The sequence below is a fragment of the Melanerpes formicivorus genome, unplaced genomic scaffold, assembly GCF_026170545.1.
Source record: "Melanerpes formicivorus ecotype bairdi unplaced genomic scaffold, bMelFor1.0.p_v2 SCAF_717, whole genome shotgun sequence".
NCBI classification, from domain to species: domain Eukaryota; kingdom Metazoa; phylum Chordata; class Aves; order Piciformes; family Picidae; genus Melanerpes; species Melanerpes formicivorus.
The window spans coordinates 68,712-88,448 of record NW_027143069.1 but is presented as its reverse complement, the minus strand read 5'-3'; the positions used below and the strand labels follow the sequence as shown (position 1 = coordinate 88,448).

The following is a 19,737-nucleotide window of genomic DNA, read 5'->3' as shown; positions in this document are numbered from 1 at the left end:
CCTTCCTTTTCTTTCTTTCTTCTTTCTTTCCTCTTTCTTTCTTTCTTGCTTTCTTTCTTTCTTTCTTTCTTTCTTTTTTCTTTCTTCCTTTCTTTCTTTCTTTCTTTCTTTCCTTTCTTTCTTTCTTTCTTTCTTTCTTTCTTTCTTTCTTTCTTTCTTTCTTCTTCTTTCTTTCTTTCCTCTCTTTCCTTTCTTTCTCTCTTTCTCTCTTTCTCTCTTTTCTTCTCTCTCTTTCTTTCTTCTTTCTTTCTTTCTTTCCTTTCTTTCTTTCTTTCTCTCTCTTTCTTTCTTTCTCTCTTTCTCTCTTTCTTTCTCTCTTCCTTTCCTTTCCTTTCCTTTCCTTTCCTTTCTTTCCTTTCCTTTCCTTTCCTTTCCTTTCCTTTCCTTTCCTTTCCTTTCCTTTCCTTCCTTTCCTTTCTTCCTTTCCTTTCCTTTCCTTTCCTTTCCTTTCCTTTCCTTTCCTTTCCTTTCCTTTCCTTTCCTTTCCTTTCCTTTCCTTCCCTTCCCTTCCCTTCCCTTCCCTTCCCTGTCCCTTCCCTTCCCTTCCCTTCCCTTCCCCTTCCCTTCCCTTCCCTTCCCTTCCCTTCCTTTTCTTTCTTTCCTTCTTTTTATTTCTTCAGTGTTGGAATTACCGGTAAAACACAGGTCACTGTAGTGCAGTGGAAACTTTTCCTACTGCACCTTCTGCACCTTCACTGTGACAGGTCGGGCACAAGAGCCCACTACAGTTTGGGGCTGAGAAGGAACAATTGCTTTAAACCTGCTAAAGGACCTGACTTCAGTCTCTGTGTTGTTTATATTATAGAGAGGAATAAAACTGTAACTTCTGCTTCTCAGAAGCTGCATATAGGAAATAAGCTACTGCCTGAGCTCTGAAAATCCTCTCTGAAAGTTTTGCAGTCCATTCTGCTTTACAGAAAATATCTACATACTTCAAATTTCAAAGCACCTTGCAGATCTCTTTTTTGAGGAATGCTCCCTCGTTTTCCCTGCTTCACCCACTGCAACACATCATATGTTTTTCAAAAATGTTTGAATTCTGCTGCTGTGTAAGACTTTCCCACATGTTTAACAGAAGGCACTGGGAAAGCAGGGGAGCTACAGTGTGTGTGACAGCTGCTATTTGGAGTGACTTGAAATCAAGAGTTGCTATACCAGGGTCTTGGGCACGAGGCCACAGAGCTCACAGTCAGCAGTCTGGGTGAAAGAGGAGACATGTAGCAAACACTAGGAAGTGCATTACACATCAGACACGCATGGCAAAGACAAATCCAAACGTGAAATTACTTTTAATGAAAAATCATTGTACATATAATAAGATGCTGGTACATATATATATATATATATAAATATATATATATATATATATATATATATACATACCCATGACCCTGATAAATAAAGACCTTAAACATGCTCATAGATGCAGTACTGCTAGCTCCAAACACACTGCAATAATGCCCAGGATATCCTGTGGCAAAATCATTTCTCATTAGAAGCCATATGCTATTTTGCATTTGTGCTGCTGGCCAGTTCCAACAAAATACCCATCCATGGCTTCTTGTGATCAACCCTGCCTCAATGAAATGCTAATGAAAAGCTAAGTGTAAGCTATGTCTTTAACAAACTTTGAGTAGCCGAAGATATTGCTTCAGCTAGCATGACCCTACAGGCATGAGTGCCTGTACAATTACAACTATTTCATGCCTGATTTGTCTGTTCTTACACATACTTGGAGGTCTGTGTAAACAGCTGTAGTCACTCTGTGTGCTTATTCAAGTCTTGGCAGTAAAGGCATTATTATTTTGGCTTAAAAATGCACCTCTGTACTAGAATATATGGAGCAGCTCCCATGACAGATGACATTCCCACATGGCACTCACCTAGAAAAAAATATTCTGACATCATTTGGCACTCATTGCTCTCCAGCATCTTTGCATTCATATTATTTCTCACAGAGACTTCAATTCAGTGTAAGCCTTCCTAGTTTCAAGTTAAATTAATAGATGAATGCCAGGTGTGATCTGTAGGCAGTCTGTTAGATGTTGCTACCCGTGACAAAACTGCTCAGTCCACATGGTATGGCTCTTGCTTCATTAGATGTAACTGACACCTCATAGAAATTTAAAAAAAAAAAAAAAAAAGGAGGCAAAAGCTTTTTTTGTTCCCTCTTCTCTACTAGTAGTTCTGAAAGATTAAAGTACTTACTCGAGCAGGAGCAGGGAAGTCATTGTGCCCCTGTACTCTGCATTGGTTAGGCCGCACCTTGAGTACTGTGTCCAGTTCTGGGCCCCTCAGTTTAAGAAGGACATCGAAACACTTGAACGTGTCCAGAGAAGGGCAACAAGGCTGGGGAGAGGCCTTGAACACAAGCCCTATGAGGAGAGGCTGAGGGAGCTGGGGTTGTTAGCCTGGAGAAGAGGAGGCTCAGGGGTGACCTCATTGCTCTCTACAACTACCTGAAAGGTGGTTGTAGCCAGGAAGGGGTTGGTCTCTTCTCCCAGGCAGCCAACACCAGAACAAGAGGACACAGTCTCAAGCTGCGCCAGGGGAAGTTTAGGCTCGAGGTGAGGAGGAAGTTCTTCACCGAGAGAGTCATTAGTCATTGGAATGTGCTGCCCAGGGAGGTGGTGGAGTCACCATCCCCAGGGGTGTTCAAGAGGAGATTGGATGTGGCAATTGGTGCCATGGTCTAGTCATGAGGTCTTGGGTGACAGGTTGGACTTGATGATCTTCGAGGTCTCTTCCAACCTTAGTGATACTGTGATACTATGATACTGTAATACAGTGTAGAAATACACAGTATGGTCTTCAGGACTATGGTACTGCTTGTGGGTTGCCTTTTACCCTTCTCTGCTCTTCTTACTCCAGACTTATTTACCCTTTTCTGTCCCTTGGCAGGTGCAGAAGAGAATTTCCTTCGAAGGAAATTCTAAGCTATATGGTATTTCAGTTTGGCAAAGGGAAAAAAAAGCCCTGAAAAAACCAAATGCCCTCTTTCCCTTGGTAGATGGCTGGTAGTTAAAGCAATCTCTAGTGCATCTGTCATCAATTCACATTTACACAAAGACAACACAAACAATAGAAACTAAGAACAATATTTGAGCTGTCATCTAAAGAAGTGGTTTTATCAAACTAAAATGAAAAAAAACAGCATTGTCAAGGTTATAAAACAATTAAAAGCTTGGGATCAAACTCTAGATTCCTAGAAGCTTTGTAATTTAATTTCGGAAGCAAGTACTGAGGAAGAGCAGCCTTTGCTGCAGCTGAGAAAGTAACTGATCTCGTCTGATGGTCACAGAAACACACTAAAGTACAAAAGATCGTTTTAACTAAACAAAGAAATATTTAATTTCTGAGGGCATTTTTTTGTTTGCAAAGTGAGGAATGAATTAATTACACCAAGAAGTGATGTCATTCTAGAACCAAAAAGTGCAATTCTTTAATTAGAAAAGATATTCATATTTCCTAAATCTCCTCTCACTTCATTAGATGAAAAATAAATAGCAGATGTTTCAGTAGGTGCAATTTACATTATTTGTAAAAAGGGCCCACAGCTAGTAGTCCAGCTCTTATTCTGCTTTGGTGATGATTCTACCACAGTCATCAGTATTATGTCAAACTAGAATGTGTAACTCTTCTCCTTCTTTAAAAATATTTATGAGCAGAATCTCCAAGGAACATAAAATGAGGCCTCACTTTAGGGGTGCGCTTGTAGTTTAAGTAGAATTCGACTGACAGCTTTGAATTAATCTTCTTACCTGGTAATAACTTAGGTATCTTCCCTCAAAATAAACTGTTGTTTGGTACTCCATAGGTATTATTGGAGGGTTAGGGTTTAGAAACTGTGGGCAATTTTCTTCCTGGAGAGAGAAACATTTCATATGTTATTCCAAATAAAAAGTCTTATCACAACAAGCTCAAATGGCCTTTGGACAACAGAATGATTGTTCTGAAGAACTTCAAGCTTAAAATACAGTGACAGATTTGATTACACCCTTTCAAATTAGACATGCTAAAAATGACTGCAGCATATGTCAAAGCTGTGGGTGATTATCTTTCTGAGCCTTGAAATCTTGTTCTTCCCAATGAAACAAAATAGTAGAAGAAACAAAAATAACCTTCCAGGAGTTATTCTGTCTCACTGCCCCTTCTCAATCACTTAAATTCCCACCCCCACACTGTCCTTTAAAAAAAAAAAAAACCAAACCTTACACTTCTTTAGAACAAACCTTACACTAACTTAGAATAAATGTAAAATCTCTAAATGAGCCAACTGATACAAGAGAAACAGCAAAGAAAATACTGAAGTGTTCTAATAAAAACATAATAATCCTAATTTTAAGCATTACCATATTTTGTTTAATCACATCCTGTACTGAAGAGGACTCTTCACAGATATGTCTCTTCCAGTCCCACTGGCAATTCCATCTATTACTTGCACAGGAATAGCATCTACAAATAGAATATGATAGTCATGACAAACTGTCAGGCTTTTTCACCCATTGACAAAAAAAGTAAATGAATTTCCATCTTTATTCATGGAGGGTAGATCAATCTGTTGTAGTGTCCTTACTATATTAAGCTGAAAACTTCCTAAGAACATTTCAAGAACCCCAGAAAGTCTTTTTCTCCCTTAAATATCTGAGCAAGGATCAGAAAAACAGAGCATCTCACACAAACTTTGAGATCAATTCTGAGTGGACTGGAAATAATCTTGATCGACCTTCTTATATCATGATGGACAAAGTGGGGTTTGGGTTGGTTTCACCGACCCTGGAGTAGCAATACCTTGAGCGGGGCTGATGATGGTTACAGTCAAATTTGACTGTCCTTTCTGAACACATCACAAGTAGGCATGCAGATGTCCATAGAGCTTACCTGCAGATACATTAGTAGCTACAGAAATGACAACCTGCTGAACAGGCTTTTAATTATATATGCTGTGAATAATCCTATTCCACATGTTTTACGTTAATGGCTCACCTTGTGCCCTTCAACCATTTTTAAACTCCATTAAAATGTAAGAATAATGATTTGAAAACGAGCAAATTTTGAGCACCAAAGGCTTAATTATTAAAAGATTGAGTAACTCAGCTGCCAGTTACCCACAGCACCATGCTACAGGATCTAAACACCTAAGTTAAGAAGCTGAAATACTTACGGCTGATTTTCAATAAGATTCATTGCTTCTTCACAGTCATAAAAAGGGTAAGTATGTGATGCAAAAAATATCTTGTTCTGCCCAAAGGTTAACTGAAGTGGAACTGAAACATGATCTATCATAAAAGAAAAAACAGTATCTAAGTGACTGCTGAATTCTTTAGCTCTGAGCTGAATGTTACAATGATACTACTTTTATTTTTATTTTATGGTCATGAGCAAATATTTAACTATATTGTTGACACTCTGTATCTCATAAGCTATTGTATTTAGATCTGCAAGCTCTATTTTGTCTCTTTTAAGCTTTACCAAAACCTTCACACAGAGCTGTCAGAAGAAAAGCAGAGATGGAGTACAGGGAAGAAGCAAAATTAGAGAATAGCTTTGTTTTATGGAAGTGTTTCTCAGCACTATGTTCATGCTAGAATTTTAAAGAGTCTAGAAGAACAAGGAAAACCGAATAAAGAGATAATTGAATGTAGATGAAACCTGGCATGAGAACAGTCATTTTAAATTAAACAATTTCTTAAATATGAGTATGTCTGCATGTAAAATTACTTCTTTCATCTGTGGATTAAAACTGTCATCGTCATGTGAATTAAAGCAAGTGATCTTTGTGGTTAATGCCCAACAGTGTCTGAAACAATAAGTTACCACAGGCACTTGTGATCTTCAGTTTACTGTACATGATTTCTCCACAAATGTACTTGTCTGGATTATTATTGAACTAACATGGAAAATTTGTCTTCAGGAACTGGTGCTTTCCTCAAAGAAGATGCTTGAAATACCTTTCACAGAAGTCATTAAGGTCTTGTGACAAACTATTTCATAAGCTATTGAGCAATTTGCTTTCCTTGAACAGGATCCTGGAAGACCATCAGCTGTTTGCTGGAAGTCACCTTTGCCTGCACTAGGTTCTCTTGAGTATTTCAGACTGGTAGGAATGTCAGGGGATTTCCTAAAAATGGGACTGTGAAAAAACCATCCTTACTCCCTAGAAACGTCCTATTTTCTTCGAAACCAACCACTGCTAAAGTAATCCAGACTTTTCCAAACTCATTAGGGTTCCTTAACATAAGTAGATGGCACAGGACATTCTGTCACATGCTGCCAGGAACTGCTGCCTGTGTCATAACTGTCTGCTTTTTTCTAGAGTGTATGCCAAGCTTGTGAGTATCTTTATATTACTTTTGAACATCCTTTCAGATGAATCCCTGTGCAACCGACTCAGAGAGATCCATTATTTTTAGGTGACTTGGTTACTCTAATGCCATTCCTGACAGGCTTCTAGTCTTACATTTTATTCAGGAAGACATCAACTTGTCACAGTTATCCACCTGGTCTCTTGATGTCCTGCTTTACAAAATACTTGGAGAATGTGAAATGGCACTAAGTAACAGAGTGGTGCTTTAACACCTGGCATAATCTGGTACCATGACACACCCCAGCCAGTTTAAAATTTGAGTGAAATTTTAACGTTGTTACTCTTCCTGCAACAAAAACTGCATTTTGACCTGTTTCAGCCTTAAGAGAATGGAAATTTATCTTAAATAGTGCCTTGAAGCACTACTCTGACAGTTCATGACTGCTGTGATATATATATAAAAAGGTTATCCTCAGGGGGACCTCTGCAAACTGCAGGAGCTGCACCAGGGGAGGTTTAGGTTGGATGTTAGGAAGAAGTTTTATACAGAAAGAGTGATTGCCCATTGGAACGGGCTGCCCGGGGAGGTAGTGGAGTCACCATCATTGGAGGTGTTCAGGAGGAGACTTGATGGGGTGCTTGGTGCCATGGGTTAGTTGTTTAGGTGGGTTGGATTGGTTGATGGGTTGGATGCGATGATCTTGAAGGTCTCTTCCAGTCTGGTCTGGTCTGGTCTGGTCTATTCTATTCTATTCTATTCTATTCTGGTTCACAGAGCATGGGAGTAATGTCAGTACTGTGAAATGCCCAAAGACTCACCCCTCTTCCACAGCAAAAGGACACACTGTGAGAAACATAAAACATCCTTTCTTCAGATATCTTTTCTTTGCCAATTACTTATCAGCACCTGTTTTCTGTTGTGGGGCTTTGGTTTTTTACAGTTTTTTAAACTTGATACATAATAAACAGTGCTGTATAACCAGTTTTATTCCTTGTGTTTATGCATCAAGATCTATGAACTTAATGCATGAATAAAGTACTGTCTAGGAAATGGCATAAGAATTATGGTTGATAACAGACCTTAAGCATATAATCAGTGGTTCAGAACAATGATACAGCCTTTAATTATACGATCACATATTTTTCCACTGTACTAGCTATTGTAGAAGCTGGAGGGCACATAGTAGAAGAGGCAGGAGGCTTTATCAGAGAAAGGACAGCCTTGTAAAATGGACCATAAAATAAGCCATTTGAACTACAGATGACTAGAGCAAACTAAGATATCAGAGATGAAGAACTTTACATCTGAAGTACATATTCAGATATAATGGCCTCACAATTCAGAGCTGTTAGAGTAAGACTAGAGTAGCTGGGGTTTGGCTTCTTTAGGACACAGAACAGCATTTCTCTGTCTCTGTGTCTACACCTCTGCCAAGCTCCTGTATCAGGTTCCTGGTAGAAACCAGGTTCCTGGAAATGCCATGGCTTGTAAGCAATGTAAAAAGTTTGAACAATTAATAATTTATTTTTTAAAAAATATTTGAGCAGACATAGTTCAGCAATAGACTATTTGGGGAAAGGGACTGAAAGATGATCAAAAACTGGTATGCAGATCATATATGAGCATCACATTAAAAGCAAAAGTCTACACTCTTTCTGCTTATTATACATGGAGAATAGCAGTATTTCTTTACCTTGGCCTTTTGGTGTTGGAGGAATTATATCAGGTGGATCACAGATGATAACCCCTTCTTTTAGTTGAGCATAATGGGTTGTTTCACCAAATGTACAGAAAACCTGGTCACTCTCAGTCAAAGCTGGCAATGGACTTACAGTCAGTTCCACCTGTAAACAAAATTTAAAAGGTAAAATATTTGGGGAAAAAAAAAACACAACCCAGGCCCAGTAAGAATTATGGCCAGAGCACTTCAACTGCTCTTTTGTTTTGCCCAGCAGTGATATTTTGACTAGCATCACAGAAAGTTCTCCTTTTCTATCTGGTTCATCTCTTTGTATCTGGTAATCTTTTCTCCTTATACTTCTACCAATTTGGGTCTGTGTTGAATTAGACTTGTATAAAGAGATCCTTGTCCAGTCAGTGCATTAGATCAGAACAACACTGTCTGTAGAGACACACCCAAGGCCTTTTATTATGGTCCTCAGCATCTACTTTAGCAACAGTGAACAGAGTGTTTTAACACTTAAATCCGGACAAATTTAATTAAAATTCCATGAACCTTAGGTGTTACTAACGAATAATGAAACCAAGGCTGGATGGGCTGGAAAAGCTGGAATTTGAAAGGGCTGAACAGAAATTGGCTTCCTCAAGATTCACATGCATATGCCAGAAACCCACTGAGGTCTATCATTATTGCTGAAAAAGGATTTCTACATGATGGTGAGATCATAAATTCCCTGAGGAAATTCTTGATACAGAATGTATTAAAAGCAAATTAAAATGGAAAACTTAGCAAGCAAAGAGGAAAAAATTAAATGAAATTTTGGATGCTCTCCTTGTTTTAATGCTTCAATTGTGTTAATTATACAGTTTAACTTTTCCCATTTTTTATTGCCAGTAGAAACAACAATCATGCCTTTCTCGCTCAAACCAGTTCACTGTGTTATGAGCAGCAATGTTTTTTGGTGAGAGAAGGAATCAGGAGGAGACAAGTGGCATTAGTGATGTTATAGGCAGCATGTAAATGCCCATTTGAAGGTGGGTTTATTTTGGGGTTTATGTATGTTAGTCTCAGATGCTGATATGAGACACAAGAGGTCTGTCAATGCAAGCTGACAAGAACTAAACTAAAAGAAGGTGTGGATTTTAGGTGGACTAAGTTCACTCTACCAACACTTTTATTCAACATAGAAATGGCCCTAACACAATGCTCTTTACATCATTTAGGAATGGAATTAAAGTAACTTGAATGAAAGTATCTTTCTTTCTGATGAAGAAGGATTAAAAGTAATTTTACTGATTTTACTTGCTGAGCACCCCCAGCAAGCCTTCAGTCTGCACTGACATACTCTTTCTGGAGTGAGAGCAAGCTATGTTACACTGTTGTAGTAACACTGGTTACACTCTTGTAGTGAATGATGCTTATGGTCAGGATTGTGCCCCAAACATTTCTAGGATATACTTCTCTGTGTGTTAACCCTCCTTTGTTTTCCCTTCTTTCTGGAGGCAGCAGGGGGGGATCCTGGCACCACTGAGTACAGGTAAACAGCCTACCTGGGCGTGGTCTCACCCCTGTGGTACACAAGGGCCAGGCTATATGTTTGTTTCCATGGGTATAGCATATACTTATGCCGTATTTGGTAGCTGTCAGTTCATTGGTTAATCTTTGCGTTAGCAACAGATGCTCATTGGACCAGTATTCACTGGGGCAAATGGTAAATAGGGGTCATTTGGTAAATGAGCCCCCCACATTTGTGTTGGAGCCTGTGTCTGTGTGCATGCCAGTGTTGTTATGATCCACCTTGTCCGGGACTCAAACCAGTGCTCCAAGAGGCCTCACGGTCCTTTGCCACCGTCACCCAGATGCATGCGGTGGCGTGGACAGTACCCTGTGGGATCAACCGCTGCATGAGAAAAACTGGTAGCCCGTGTGAACCAGCATTGCTGACCTGCCACAGCTCCTCCCGAGCGGGGAACCTTTGTATCCTGGGAGAAGCAGCAGCCACGCATTCAGCGCCATTTCCTGTCTCCTTATTACAGCACATCCGTGCCACGTTCTCTGGACTATAAACATCATTAAGGGAAGACTTCACGAAGTTCTCAGCTTGTGAGTAAGCCAAGCCTTTCTTTATAGAGTTTCAGTTAGGGTAGCATTTAAATTGCTCCGGGTGGAGGGTTGCCGGTCACAGACCAACCCCTCCCCTGCCGCTTTCTGAATCAGTTTTGATTCTAAGTTCTGTGAATCATTTGATTTAAGTGCCCATACATAAACATTCTGTAAAGATAGTTCCACTAACGGAATATTGATACCTGTGAAGGGTGACTGTAAATACCCTGTTACAGAGTTTGTGTATATATATATATATATAAACTTAACATATATTTTCATTGATGTATCTGCCACTCATTTCTGAGGGCATATTCAGAACAACTCTCAACACTCAATTTTATTGTAACAGAGTTGTTTTGCATGTTGAATTTAGCTTTTCCATGTACTCAGACAAACTTTGCTCTGTAGGCAAATCCAGTGCTGATTTTAAAGCAACAGCTTATGGCTTCATTGCTTACCTAACTTCGTGCTCAAGTAAGCTGAAAGGGTAGCATGAAATCTCCTCTATCAATTACTTTTTATGGGTTATACAACATTGTGCAACACTTTAATAATATTCAGATAAATGTAAGTGGTTTATCATCCATACTACTGCATCATTTTGGTTTACAGAGAAGGTCAAAAAAGACAAGAAAGAGCACTGCCAGAGCCTGAGATATCCAGAGCACTATCCTATTCCTAGTCTTCACGGTGCATCGAGAAATGCAGATATTCATCTTCCTGGTAGTAACATCAATATGCTTTACAAACATGTAGAGAAAGCATTTTCTTGTCATACCTTAGCAGGGGCTCTGCGACTCATATTTAGAGGGTCTGCAATAACGATAGACATGCATGTGCCACTTGGACTCCACAGCCAGTGGTTCTCCTTATCGGCTGTTCCACAGTCTGCCTTCTTTGTGCACCTGATAAAACAGGAACAAAACCCAGAGCAAAGCAATATTATAGCTGGACTCTGCTTTCTCTGAACTACACATTGATTTTACGATTAGGAAAACTAGTTACCTGAAATTACATCACAAGAATGGGAATTTACTATTGACTATTTAGGTTGCTATTAGAGAAATTTTGATAGAGGAAGTGGTGGAGTAAGTATTGCTGGTTTGAGATGTCAACAGCAAGTGGGGAAACATGCCTATGCTATTTTCGACACAACTTTGGATCAGACAATCCATACTATTTAGAAGCAGTTATATTTAGTACAGGAAGCATCAAGGCAATGGAACCACTGTTTGATCATCTGAAACCAGCCTGATAAACATTCTAATAAACAGCAAAGTGCTGAATAAGTGGGCACGGCATGTTTCTAATGTAGGTCAAGTGGCAGATACCCATGAGTTGCCAGTAATAAGACACCCCACTCATGAGAGTAAAACAGAATAGAGAAGTATTGCTAGAGGCATGCAGGCTTGTACAGAGCTGCTAGGAAACCATAAAACTAGAAGTGTTACTTTTGAAGTGAATGTTTTCATTAGCTCCTGTCACTATTTAAGACCTCCTTCTGTCAGGGCACCGTTAACATTGTGGAAAGTTGTGCAGCCTTACCGAAAATACTGGGAGATTTTCCCAGCTTGAGTACAGGAAGGGCAGAAAGAAGAGACGCTGCAACACAGATGATGCACATGTGGCTACAAAAGCTCCTTGAAGTGCTTGTGTGGGGACAGTGTCATGTGTTTTCTTTCCATTCTGTGCAAAGTTTTGGAGAAAATGCTGTAGCATTTCCAGCTGCTCTAGCCGAAGACTATTAACAAATTTGTCAAGGGCTTCAATACAGTGCAGCTGCTGCACAGTTCTGTCAACCCTACCTTTCAATATGTAATTTACATAGTCTACATTCATGTAACATATCCCTAAAGACAGTATTAAGTGCTGTGCATGATCATGAGACAGAACTTGCTGCAGGTGAGAAAATTACTAGAAATTAAACACTTTTTTCTTCCCATTGGAAATAAATACTAGGAAATGCAAAAATTCATGTTTGCCAGTTCCTAGAGACCATTAATATTTTGATTTATTGAGGTCAGTGGTCATATCAGAAACCTGAGGGGAAATCTAGGGAAAATTGCCTTTTGTATGATATATGGCACAGACTTCAACTCCCAGCAGCCCAGGAGGAGTTTTAGGTATATATTCTAAATCCCCAGGTTTCATGCACATGAACTGAAACTCAGGCTAGAAGAATTACATAAACCTGCACATACTGCTTAAATTCTCTGCATTGCTCCATATTATGCTACATATCAGGCTGTCAGATAACATGATAGTTCACATTTTCAGACAGAAAGCTAAAAGCCTGAAATTCATCTGCATACTATAATTAAATAGCCCCTTTGTTCCAACAGCAAGAACCTAGAATCATGAATTCCCAACTGCTCATGCCAAGGGGTTAATTAACTTAGTAGTCAAAAAGAGAGCGGCAGGAGTGCTCTGCTCTTCCTTCTCCTCTTCCCTGGCACTCCAGTCAAAGCAGAGTGTAAAGAAGAGACATTCAAGCGATGTTAAGTACTGTCCTAGTTTACACATGTTTGAATATTAATTCAGTTAACCTCCTCAGGTCTGAGCACCACTTTCTGCTCTCCTACAGTTAGGTGAGGATTCAGCAATTCAGCATAGCTACATGTCTTGATAGATGATATTTAGATAAAATCAGCATTTGAGCTATATACTTCATTTCAGAAATGAACAGTTTTTTTCTTTTATGTTCTTGTTTACACTTTCCTGCTCATCCATCTATCTATCTATCTATCTATCTATCTATCTATCTATCTATCTATCTATCTATCAGTATTTTATGAATTGTAAATAGGGAGCACTCTTTTAATTTCTGGAAGAAAGTTTGTCTAGATCAGAGAGCGTGCAGATAGAAGATGTATACTGATATGCAGTACTAGTCAAAAGCTATGTATTTTCCCAAACTAATCAAATGTGTAGAAGTCAACAGGGACTTATTTGTGCACACAGAAGACAGATACCAATGTCTGCATGATAAAATTATTTCACTCTCAGGAGCATAAGGCTGGGTACAATGAAGTGGGATCACTAGGCTGAGCAGTAACTCACAGAACATGTCAATATTTGAGCTATTCCACTGCCTGCACCTGAGAAAACACCAGCAGCACTCACCTGCCCTCTCTCACACACCAGCCACAGTATGGATCTCTTGCTTGAGTACACTTCTCACAGTCTGAATATTTGTGGCAGTCTTGCACAGGTAGCTGATACACCTGGAGTAAGGCAGGCAAAGTAAGGAAAACTGTAATGGATCTGAAGAAGGCACAAATAGATGGAAACATTTGTGGATAGGGTTGAAGCAGCAGAAGACCTGACTCTATTTTTATAATCAAAACTCAGCTAGATTTTTAGATAATAAAAACAAACCCAGAGTCTGGTTATTTTCCCCTTACAAAGTCCAGATTCATACATTTCTGCTTTTTTTCACTCTAATGTTCTCTAATCTCTTTTCCAATTAATGCATGACATATAATCAAGAATCATGAGCAAGTCTTAAAAAACTGAGCTTTTCAGTTCCTCTAGTTATGCTGCTTCTGGAAACATACATTAGAGCAGCCACTGCATGACAGAAACTGCATCAAGAACACTGTGAATTCAAGAAACACCTACTGCAGGACAGATACTTTCAAAAGGTTAACTTGGTACTGGCTAGATAATTTTTTAAACAGAACATCCTTCCCTACATATCACTATTATGGAGATGAAATTGTTTGAAAATGCAACTGTCAGTGGTGCTTTTAGCCAGAATGTATTTCAGGAAGTTCACAAGCATGAGAGAGACAGAGCTTTGGATTACTGCACTTCTCCACACTTAACCCTCCACCATGCAATACATTCATGAAAGAAAACAAATAATTATGACAGGAAGCAGCAGGAACAAGAGCATCATCAGCTTTTGTGCCTCAGTCCCCCAGTAAATATACAGCTTCTGGTTTTGATTTCCTTTGGTGCTGAGAATAAACAATTTTGTCTTTCTTTGTTGCACAGAGAAAGGAGCCAGCACACAACCATCCCTTTTACTTATGCTGCTGAAAGGATGCAACAGGAGAACGGGACATATGGCTTCCTGTTGATGACTATGTTTTACTTTTAAAGAGCACAAAATGTATAGCAACAGTAACTCTGAGATGCAAACTTTCTTTTTCCTGCCTTATCTTTTAATTTAAAACGACTGACAATTACAAAGCCACTTTGAAAGTCTGAGTTTGGCCTTTTCTTTCACATTCAGCTTTCTGTCTGACTCAGTTAAGGAAAATGTCAATATTGGGTAGGTTTCTTGCATTTATTCATAGAGAGGATTACATTTTCAGTATTTTCTACTTCCACAGACTCTTAGTCATTTGAAGCTAAGTTACTGCCACTAACCAGTACCCATGAGTAATTTAATACACAGTAAATGGTGTTTTGTTTTTTTTTTTTAATGACAAAGCATTTATTTCATAATTCTGGTAGGCAGAAACAAGCCCTAGAGACTGTCACCCCTGCAAGTTTTATGTGCACTTGATCAATATTTAAAAAGCAAACAAGCAGCTCCACTTGCAGCCAGCTTCAAAATGCAGATAAATTAATTTTGGAGATTTTCTAACTGGCACTGTTGATCAGAGAGTGGCATAAGTTAAAACAAGCAAACAAGCTAGTGAGCATGCTAAGTGAATGTCACAGGCTTCTGGTTTACCTCCAGTATGGTATGTACCATAAGGAATTTGGGATTCTAGCAATGATATTCACTTGTAACGAATCAGCGTGGACACAGCAGGGGTGGTGTGGTATGCTCTTTTCCAAAACCCTCAGAAGCTGCAGAGCAGCTCTGGGGACAGAGCAGGCAGAAGTGGGCTGACTTTTGAAAGCATTTGCTACTGACACAGCAGCAAAAGTTGGAATGAGAAGTGAATCAGAACAGGAAGAGCTTATATCTCACTATGGTTCTTAACGTCTGTATCCTTCTTTCCTATTATTTCTCTCAGCCTGATTCCTTCTTAAATGCTGCTTCAACTTATCACCCCCCACATCATCACATTAATTTTGCCCAAGTACTTACAGAGCCTTAGCAATTCATTCTCAAATGCTTAGGCAGGCTGCATCTGCCAGGTACCTTAGCAGTAAGCACACCCATCAGCACAGAGAGCATGCCCTTTATTGTTTACCTTATTTTAAATAATGCTGAATTATTTTAACACCCAGGGGAGGGTTCTGAGATCTCTAATTCCAAAATTCCCAGCTATGCTTAACCCAGAAGTGCATGTTTCAGCATTTCTTCCTCTTCTTTTGCTCACATTGCTTCACTTCTCCCAGCTCTGAAGACCTCCATTCTCCTCCTGTCTATCTGCTTTAAAAGTGGGTGGGAATGCTCACTGTAATTAACTCCCAGAGATGACAGTAATGTAATGCCATTACAGAGCTCCCAACTTTAGTTATTCATATTTAAGCTGAACAGGTTTCATAAAAGAAAAGTATTATTCACATTATTCAGAAATTGCAGTGTCTGTGCGAGCTACTTGTAAAAGATTAAACCGAAATCCTTTCTATGGCAGAAATTTGCTGCTTTCAAAAATTAATCATTTTGTAAAGATGGAATTATTTTTTTGAAAATGCTGTCTGAAAAAATTATCTATTGCCTTTCTAAATTCTACAAGCACAAGCAGGCTGTCACCAAAAAGCCTGTCTTCCTTCAAAGTTGCTGCCATTCCTTACACTGCTCAGCAGCTCAGGTCACAGCCTGGTGGGTAGCCCAGGACTTTTAAGCAATATGCCCACTTGTCAAATGGGGTGCCAGGCCTCCCAGACTTTTGTGGACAATGTTGAAATTTGGAGTTCTGTTCCAAATCTGAACAGAAGCCAAATAAGAAGTATCAACTACTTAAAAAAAAAAATAAAGTAGCCTCTCTCACACACTGTCAAGTGCTTTATCAGTCACTTATCTGGCACTTTTTCCAATGTGGTTTCTAGCCTGAAAACCTTCATCTAGAATATAACATTCCCACAGCAGGAATTTATATTGATCCTTTTATAAAACAAAGAACATTCTTCTCACACTGTATTCCCCAAATACTTTCACAGCTGCTCATTCTCCCTGTGTTACTGCTGATGGAGAGACCTCAATGCTGCAGATGGTCACAGCTTGTCACCCACTCTGTCCTGGAAATCTGCTGAACCTCAGGTTTAGACTGGCAGCTCCAGCCTCCACAAAGAGAATCACCATAAGAGGGTTACAGTTGCAGGTGAAAGAGAAATTTGGCATCCCTCTTATCTCCGACTATTTTTTTCCCCTTCCTTTCTCTACAAAATTGCATTGCGCCTCACCTGCCAGCACAAAGAAAGGGAACCTAGAAGAGGTTACCTGTGCTTTCACAGCAAAGTCCCATTATTCCTACTGCTCTCACTTGGTTCTAGTAGAATCCTGAACAAAAGTTTTCCCCAAAGTTCTAACTGTTTCCACTGCTTCTTAGTTTTTGACATCATGACTCACAAAAACATCTCACGGCTTTACGAATGTGCAGATGCTTTTTGTTGGCCACCAGCATCCTAAGCCTTGAAACACTCCTGAAAATGACTGAGAGCAGCTAAACCATCCACCAGTACCCCATGGGCACCACACTGAAAGCTAGAACTGCCTGACCCCATGGTTTGTTGGTGCCAAACATCTTAACTTCATCCCTCTCACAGATCCCATAGAAGAGTCTCATGGGTGAATTCACTTCCTATTCCCAGTCGCTAAGCATGGAACAGTGCTCTAAGTCACAACAATCAAATTGATCAGCTCAGATTTGAGAAAGGTCTTTGTACACACAGACAGGGGAGAGCCCCATCAAATGGGCTGGCTTCCAAGAACAACAGAAAAATGTACATATCTCAGAGCAACAGAAAGCAGACTTGGTTCTTAACACAAGCAGGACATGTTACCTTGTCTGTGGTCATCACATACAGATTTTCTTGGGTTTGGTCAAGGACCAGGTCATTCTTTATGGGTTTGTTTAGTTCAATAGTAAGAGAGCTGTACTCATATGCAGTGGATGACAGGAACACCTGTTTCATGAGAGAAAGAAAGGTGGTTAGTGTTACTTTTAATAACAATTATCATTATATCTGGCTACTGCTTTAAAAGACAATTACAAATGTTTCTATAAATATGTTAACAGCAAAGGAAGGGCTAACAGGCATCTTCATCCTTTATTGGATGGATAGGGAAACATATTGACCAAATATAATGAAAAGGCTAAGGTACTGAGTGCCTTATTTGCCTCGATCTTCAACAGTAAGACCAGTTGCTTTCTGATTGACCAGCCCCCTAAACTGGGTGACAGGGATGGTGAGTGGAACAAAGTCCCCATAATCCAAGGGGAAATGTATAGCAACCTGCTACACCACTTATACACACACAACTCCATGGGGCTCAATTGGATCTACCCAAGAGTACTGAGGCAGCTGACAGAAATGCTCACCAAGCCACTGTTTATCATTTATCAGCAGTCCTAGCTAATCAGGAAGGTCCCAGCTGACTGGAGAAAAGCAAATGTGTTGCCCATCTACAGGAAGGGCTGCAAGGAGGATCCAGGGAACTACAAGCCTGTCAGTCTGACATGAGACTGGGGGAAGTTATGGAGCAGCTCCCTTAAGTGCCATCATGTGGCACCTACAGGACAAGCAGGGGATTGGGTCCAGTCAGCATGAGTTTTTGAAAAGCAGGTCCTGCTTGATTAACTTGATCACCTTCTATGATAAGGTGACCTGCTTAGTAGATGAGGGAAAGGCTGTGGATGTTGTTTACCTGCACTTCAGTAAAGCCTGACAGTGCCCACAGCATTCTCATATAAAAACTGGCTGCTCATGGCTTGGACAGGTTTAGCTGGGTAAAAACATTGCTGGATGGCTGGGCTCAAAGAGTGGTGGTGAATGGAGTTAAATTCATACGGTGGCTGGTCACAAGTGATGTTGTGGGGGGCTCGGTATTTGGGCGTGTTCTTTTAATATCTTTATCAATGACCTGAATGAGGGGATTGAGTTCACCCTCAGCAAGCTTTCAGGCATCAGGCTGAGCAGGAGGTGTTGATCTGCTTGAGGGTAGAAAAGCTCTGGGATTGTTTAATCTGGAGAAAAAGGCTTAAGGGAGACCTTGTGCCTCTCTACAACTACCTGAAAGGAGGTGGTTGTGAGATGTGTATTGGTTTCTTCTCCTAAGTAACAAGTTACAGGATGAGAGCAAATGGCCCCAGTTGTGCCAGAGGAGATTTAGATTGGGCATTAGGAAAAATTTCTTCTCTGAAAGCGTTATCAAGTATTAGAACAAGATGCCCAGGGAAGTGAATACCATCCCTGGAGGTATGTAAAAGACATGCAGATGTGGCACCTGGGGACATGGTTTAGTGGCGGACTTGGCAGTGTTAGGTTTGACTCTTTGATTCTGTGATTAATGAAAATCCTGTTTACTCAAGTTCACAAATTCAGATTAGGAAAAACCACTCAATTTGAAGTATGGCATTAAAAGCAGTAAGCAAAGCATAAATATAGTGAAAAGCAATTGCTCACTGCTCACAATAACTACTATTTGTATCTTTCTTGGTAGAGACTGATTTATTTTAGTGCTGTAAAATTAAAATTCTCAATACAAAGCCTTTGCACTTGACTGTGTTCAAATTTGTTGTCTTCCCTTATGGTAACCAACAGTTTCAGCTTCAAATTTTAAACTGTGTTTTAAACTGTGTAGTGGCACATTGCCATCACTGCCGTTCAAGCAAAAGAAAGTGTTTGGCATTGCAGTCTTGACATTTTAACACCACAAACACATGAAACCTTGGGCCCCACATCATACAGTCAGAATTCAGCAGAGCTCCAGCTTGGTCTTTGTACTGCCATCTCTATTCACTGAATGGCTGGAATAATTACAAAATGAAAAGTTGCTCTTAAACTAGTATGGGCTTGAATATAGATAAGGCTGGAGCAGCTGGTAGATTACCTAAGGCTGTTTATATAGAGCTCTCAGTAGGTATCTGTTCCTTCGGGAAAAGTGTCATTCAGGTGATGCTAATTCAATCTTTGTATTGAATAGCTGAGGTACATCAGAAATAATGTGGGTTTTCTTTGAAATTAAAAATACCAAGCTCCAAGAGAATTTGCTCCTGGTATGTGATCTTATAAATCTCATTTACTTTTAGAGTAGAAGTATGCTAGCAGTACAGTGTGAGATCTTTTTTAAACACCTTCCAATCTTTAAGGTCCAGCTTGTTACCTTAAGAATTTTACCGTCTGACGTTCCCAGAAAGGCCACAGTATGCCCGTTCTCCACAGCCACGGTGACAGCCGTGAGATTCATCCCTTCTTTTTGCAGCACTGGCTTTTCTATAACACCATTCTTACTTCCCAAAAGGTACGGCAAGTGTTCAGAGCCACAGGGGAAATTTTTACTTGCATTCTAATAAGAACAGCAATACAAAGAGATGTTAAACATTCAGATCACTAATTCCTAGCTAAGAATGAAGTGCAGCCCTATTACCAGACAGTATAATACCTCTCAGACATAGAAGAGTAGAAAGAGAGAAATGATTGTCTGGCAATTTTCCCCTAGCCAACAGGCAGCAATCAGAAAACAGCCTGCTAATTGCAAACTGCTTCAATGCTTTCACTTTCCAGGAGACA

General features: G+C 39.8%; 1 protein-coding gene across 3 annotated transcripts in view; it reads right to left on the bottom strand.

Annotated features, from left to right (window-relative positions):
* Positions 1-590: 590 nt before the first annotated feature.
* Positions 591-19,737, bottom strand: part of LOC137460705 (plexin-B2-like) — a 56,828-nt gene continuing 37,681 nt past the window's right edge. For all 3 annotated transcript variants that reach the window (XM_068170877.1, XM_068170878.1, XM_068170876.1), the window contains 8 exons: positions 19,331-19,513; positions 17,008-17,130; positions 13,219-13,319; positions 10,874-11,000; positions 8,002-8,152; positions 5,165-5,279; positions 4,353-4,455; positions 591-3,863 (listed from right to left, as the gene is read on the bottom strand). In XM_068170877.1, the coding sequence (XP_068026978.1) occupies positions 3,720-3,863; positions 4,353-4,455; positions 5,165-5,279; positions 8,002-8,152; positions 10,874-11,000; positions 13,219-13,319; positions 17,008-17,130; positions 19,331-19,513 (1,047 nt within the window). In that variant the 3' untranslated portion in view covers positions 591-3,719. The remainder of the gene's footprint in view (positions 3,864-4,352; positions 4,456-5,164; positions 5,280-8,001; positions 8,153-10,873; positions 11,001-13,218; positions 13,320-17,007; positions 17,131-19,330; positions 19,514-19,737) is intronic.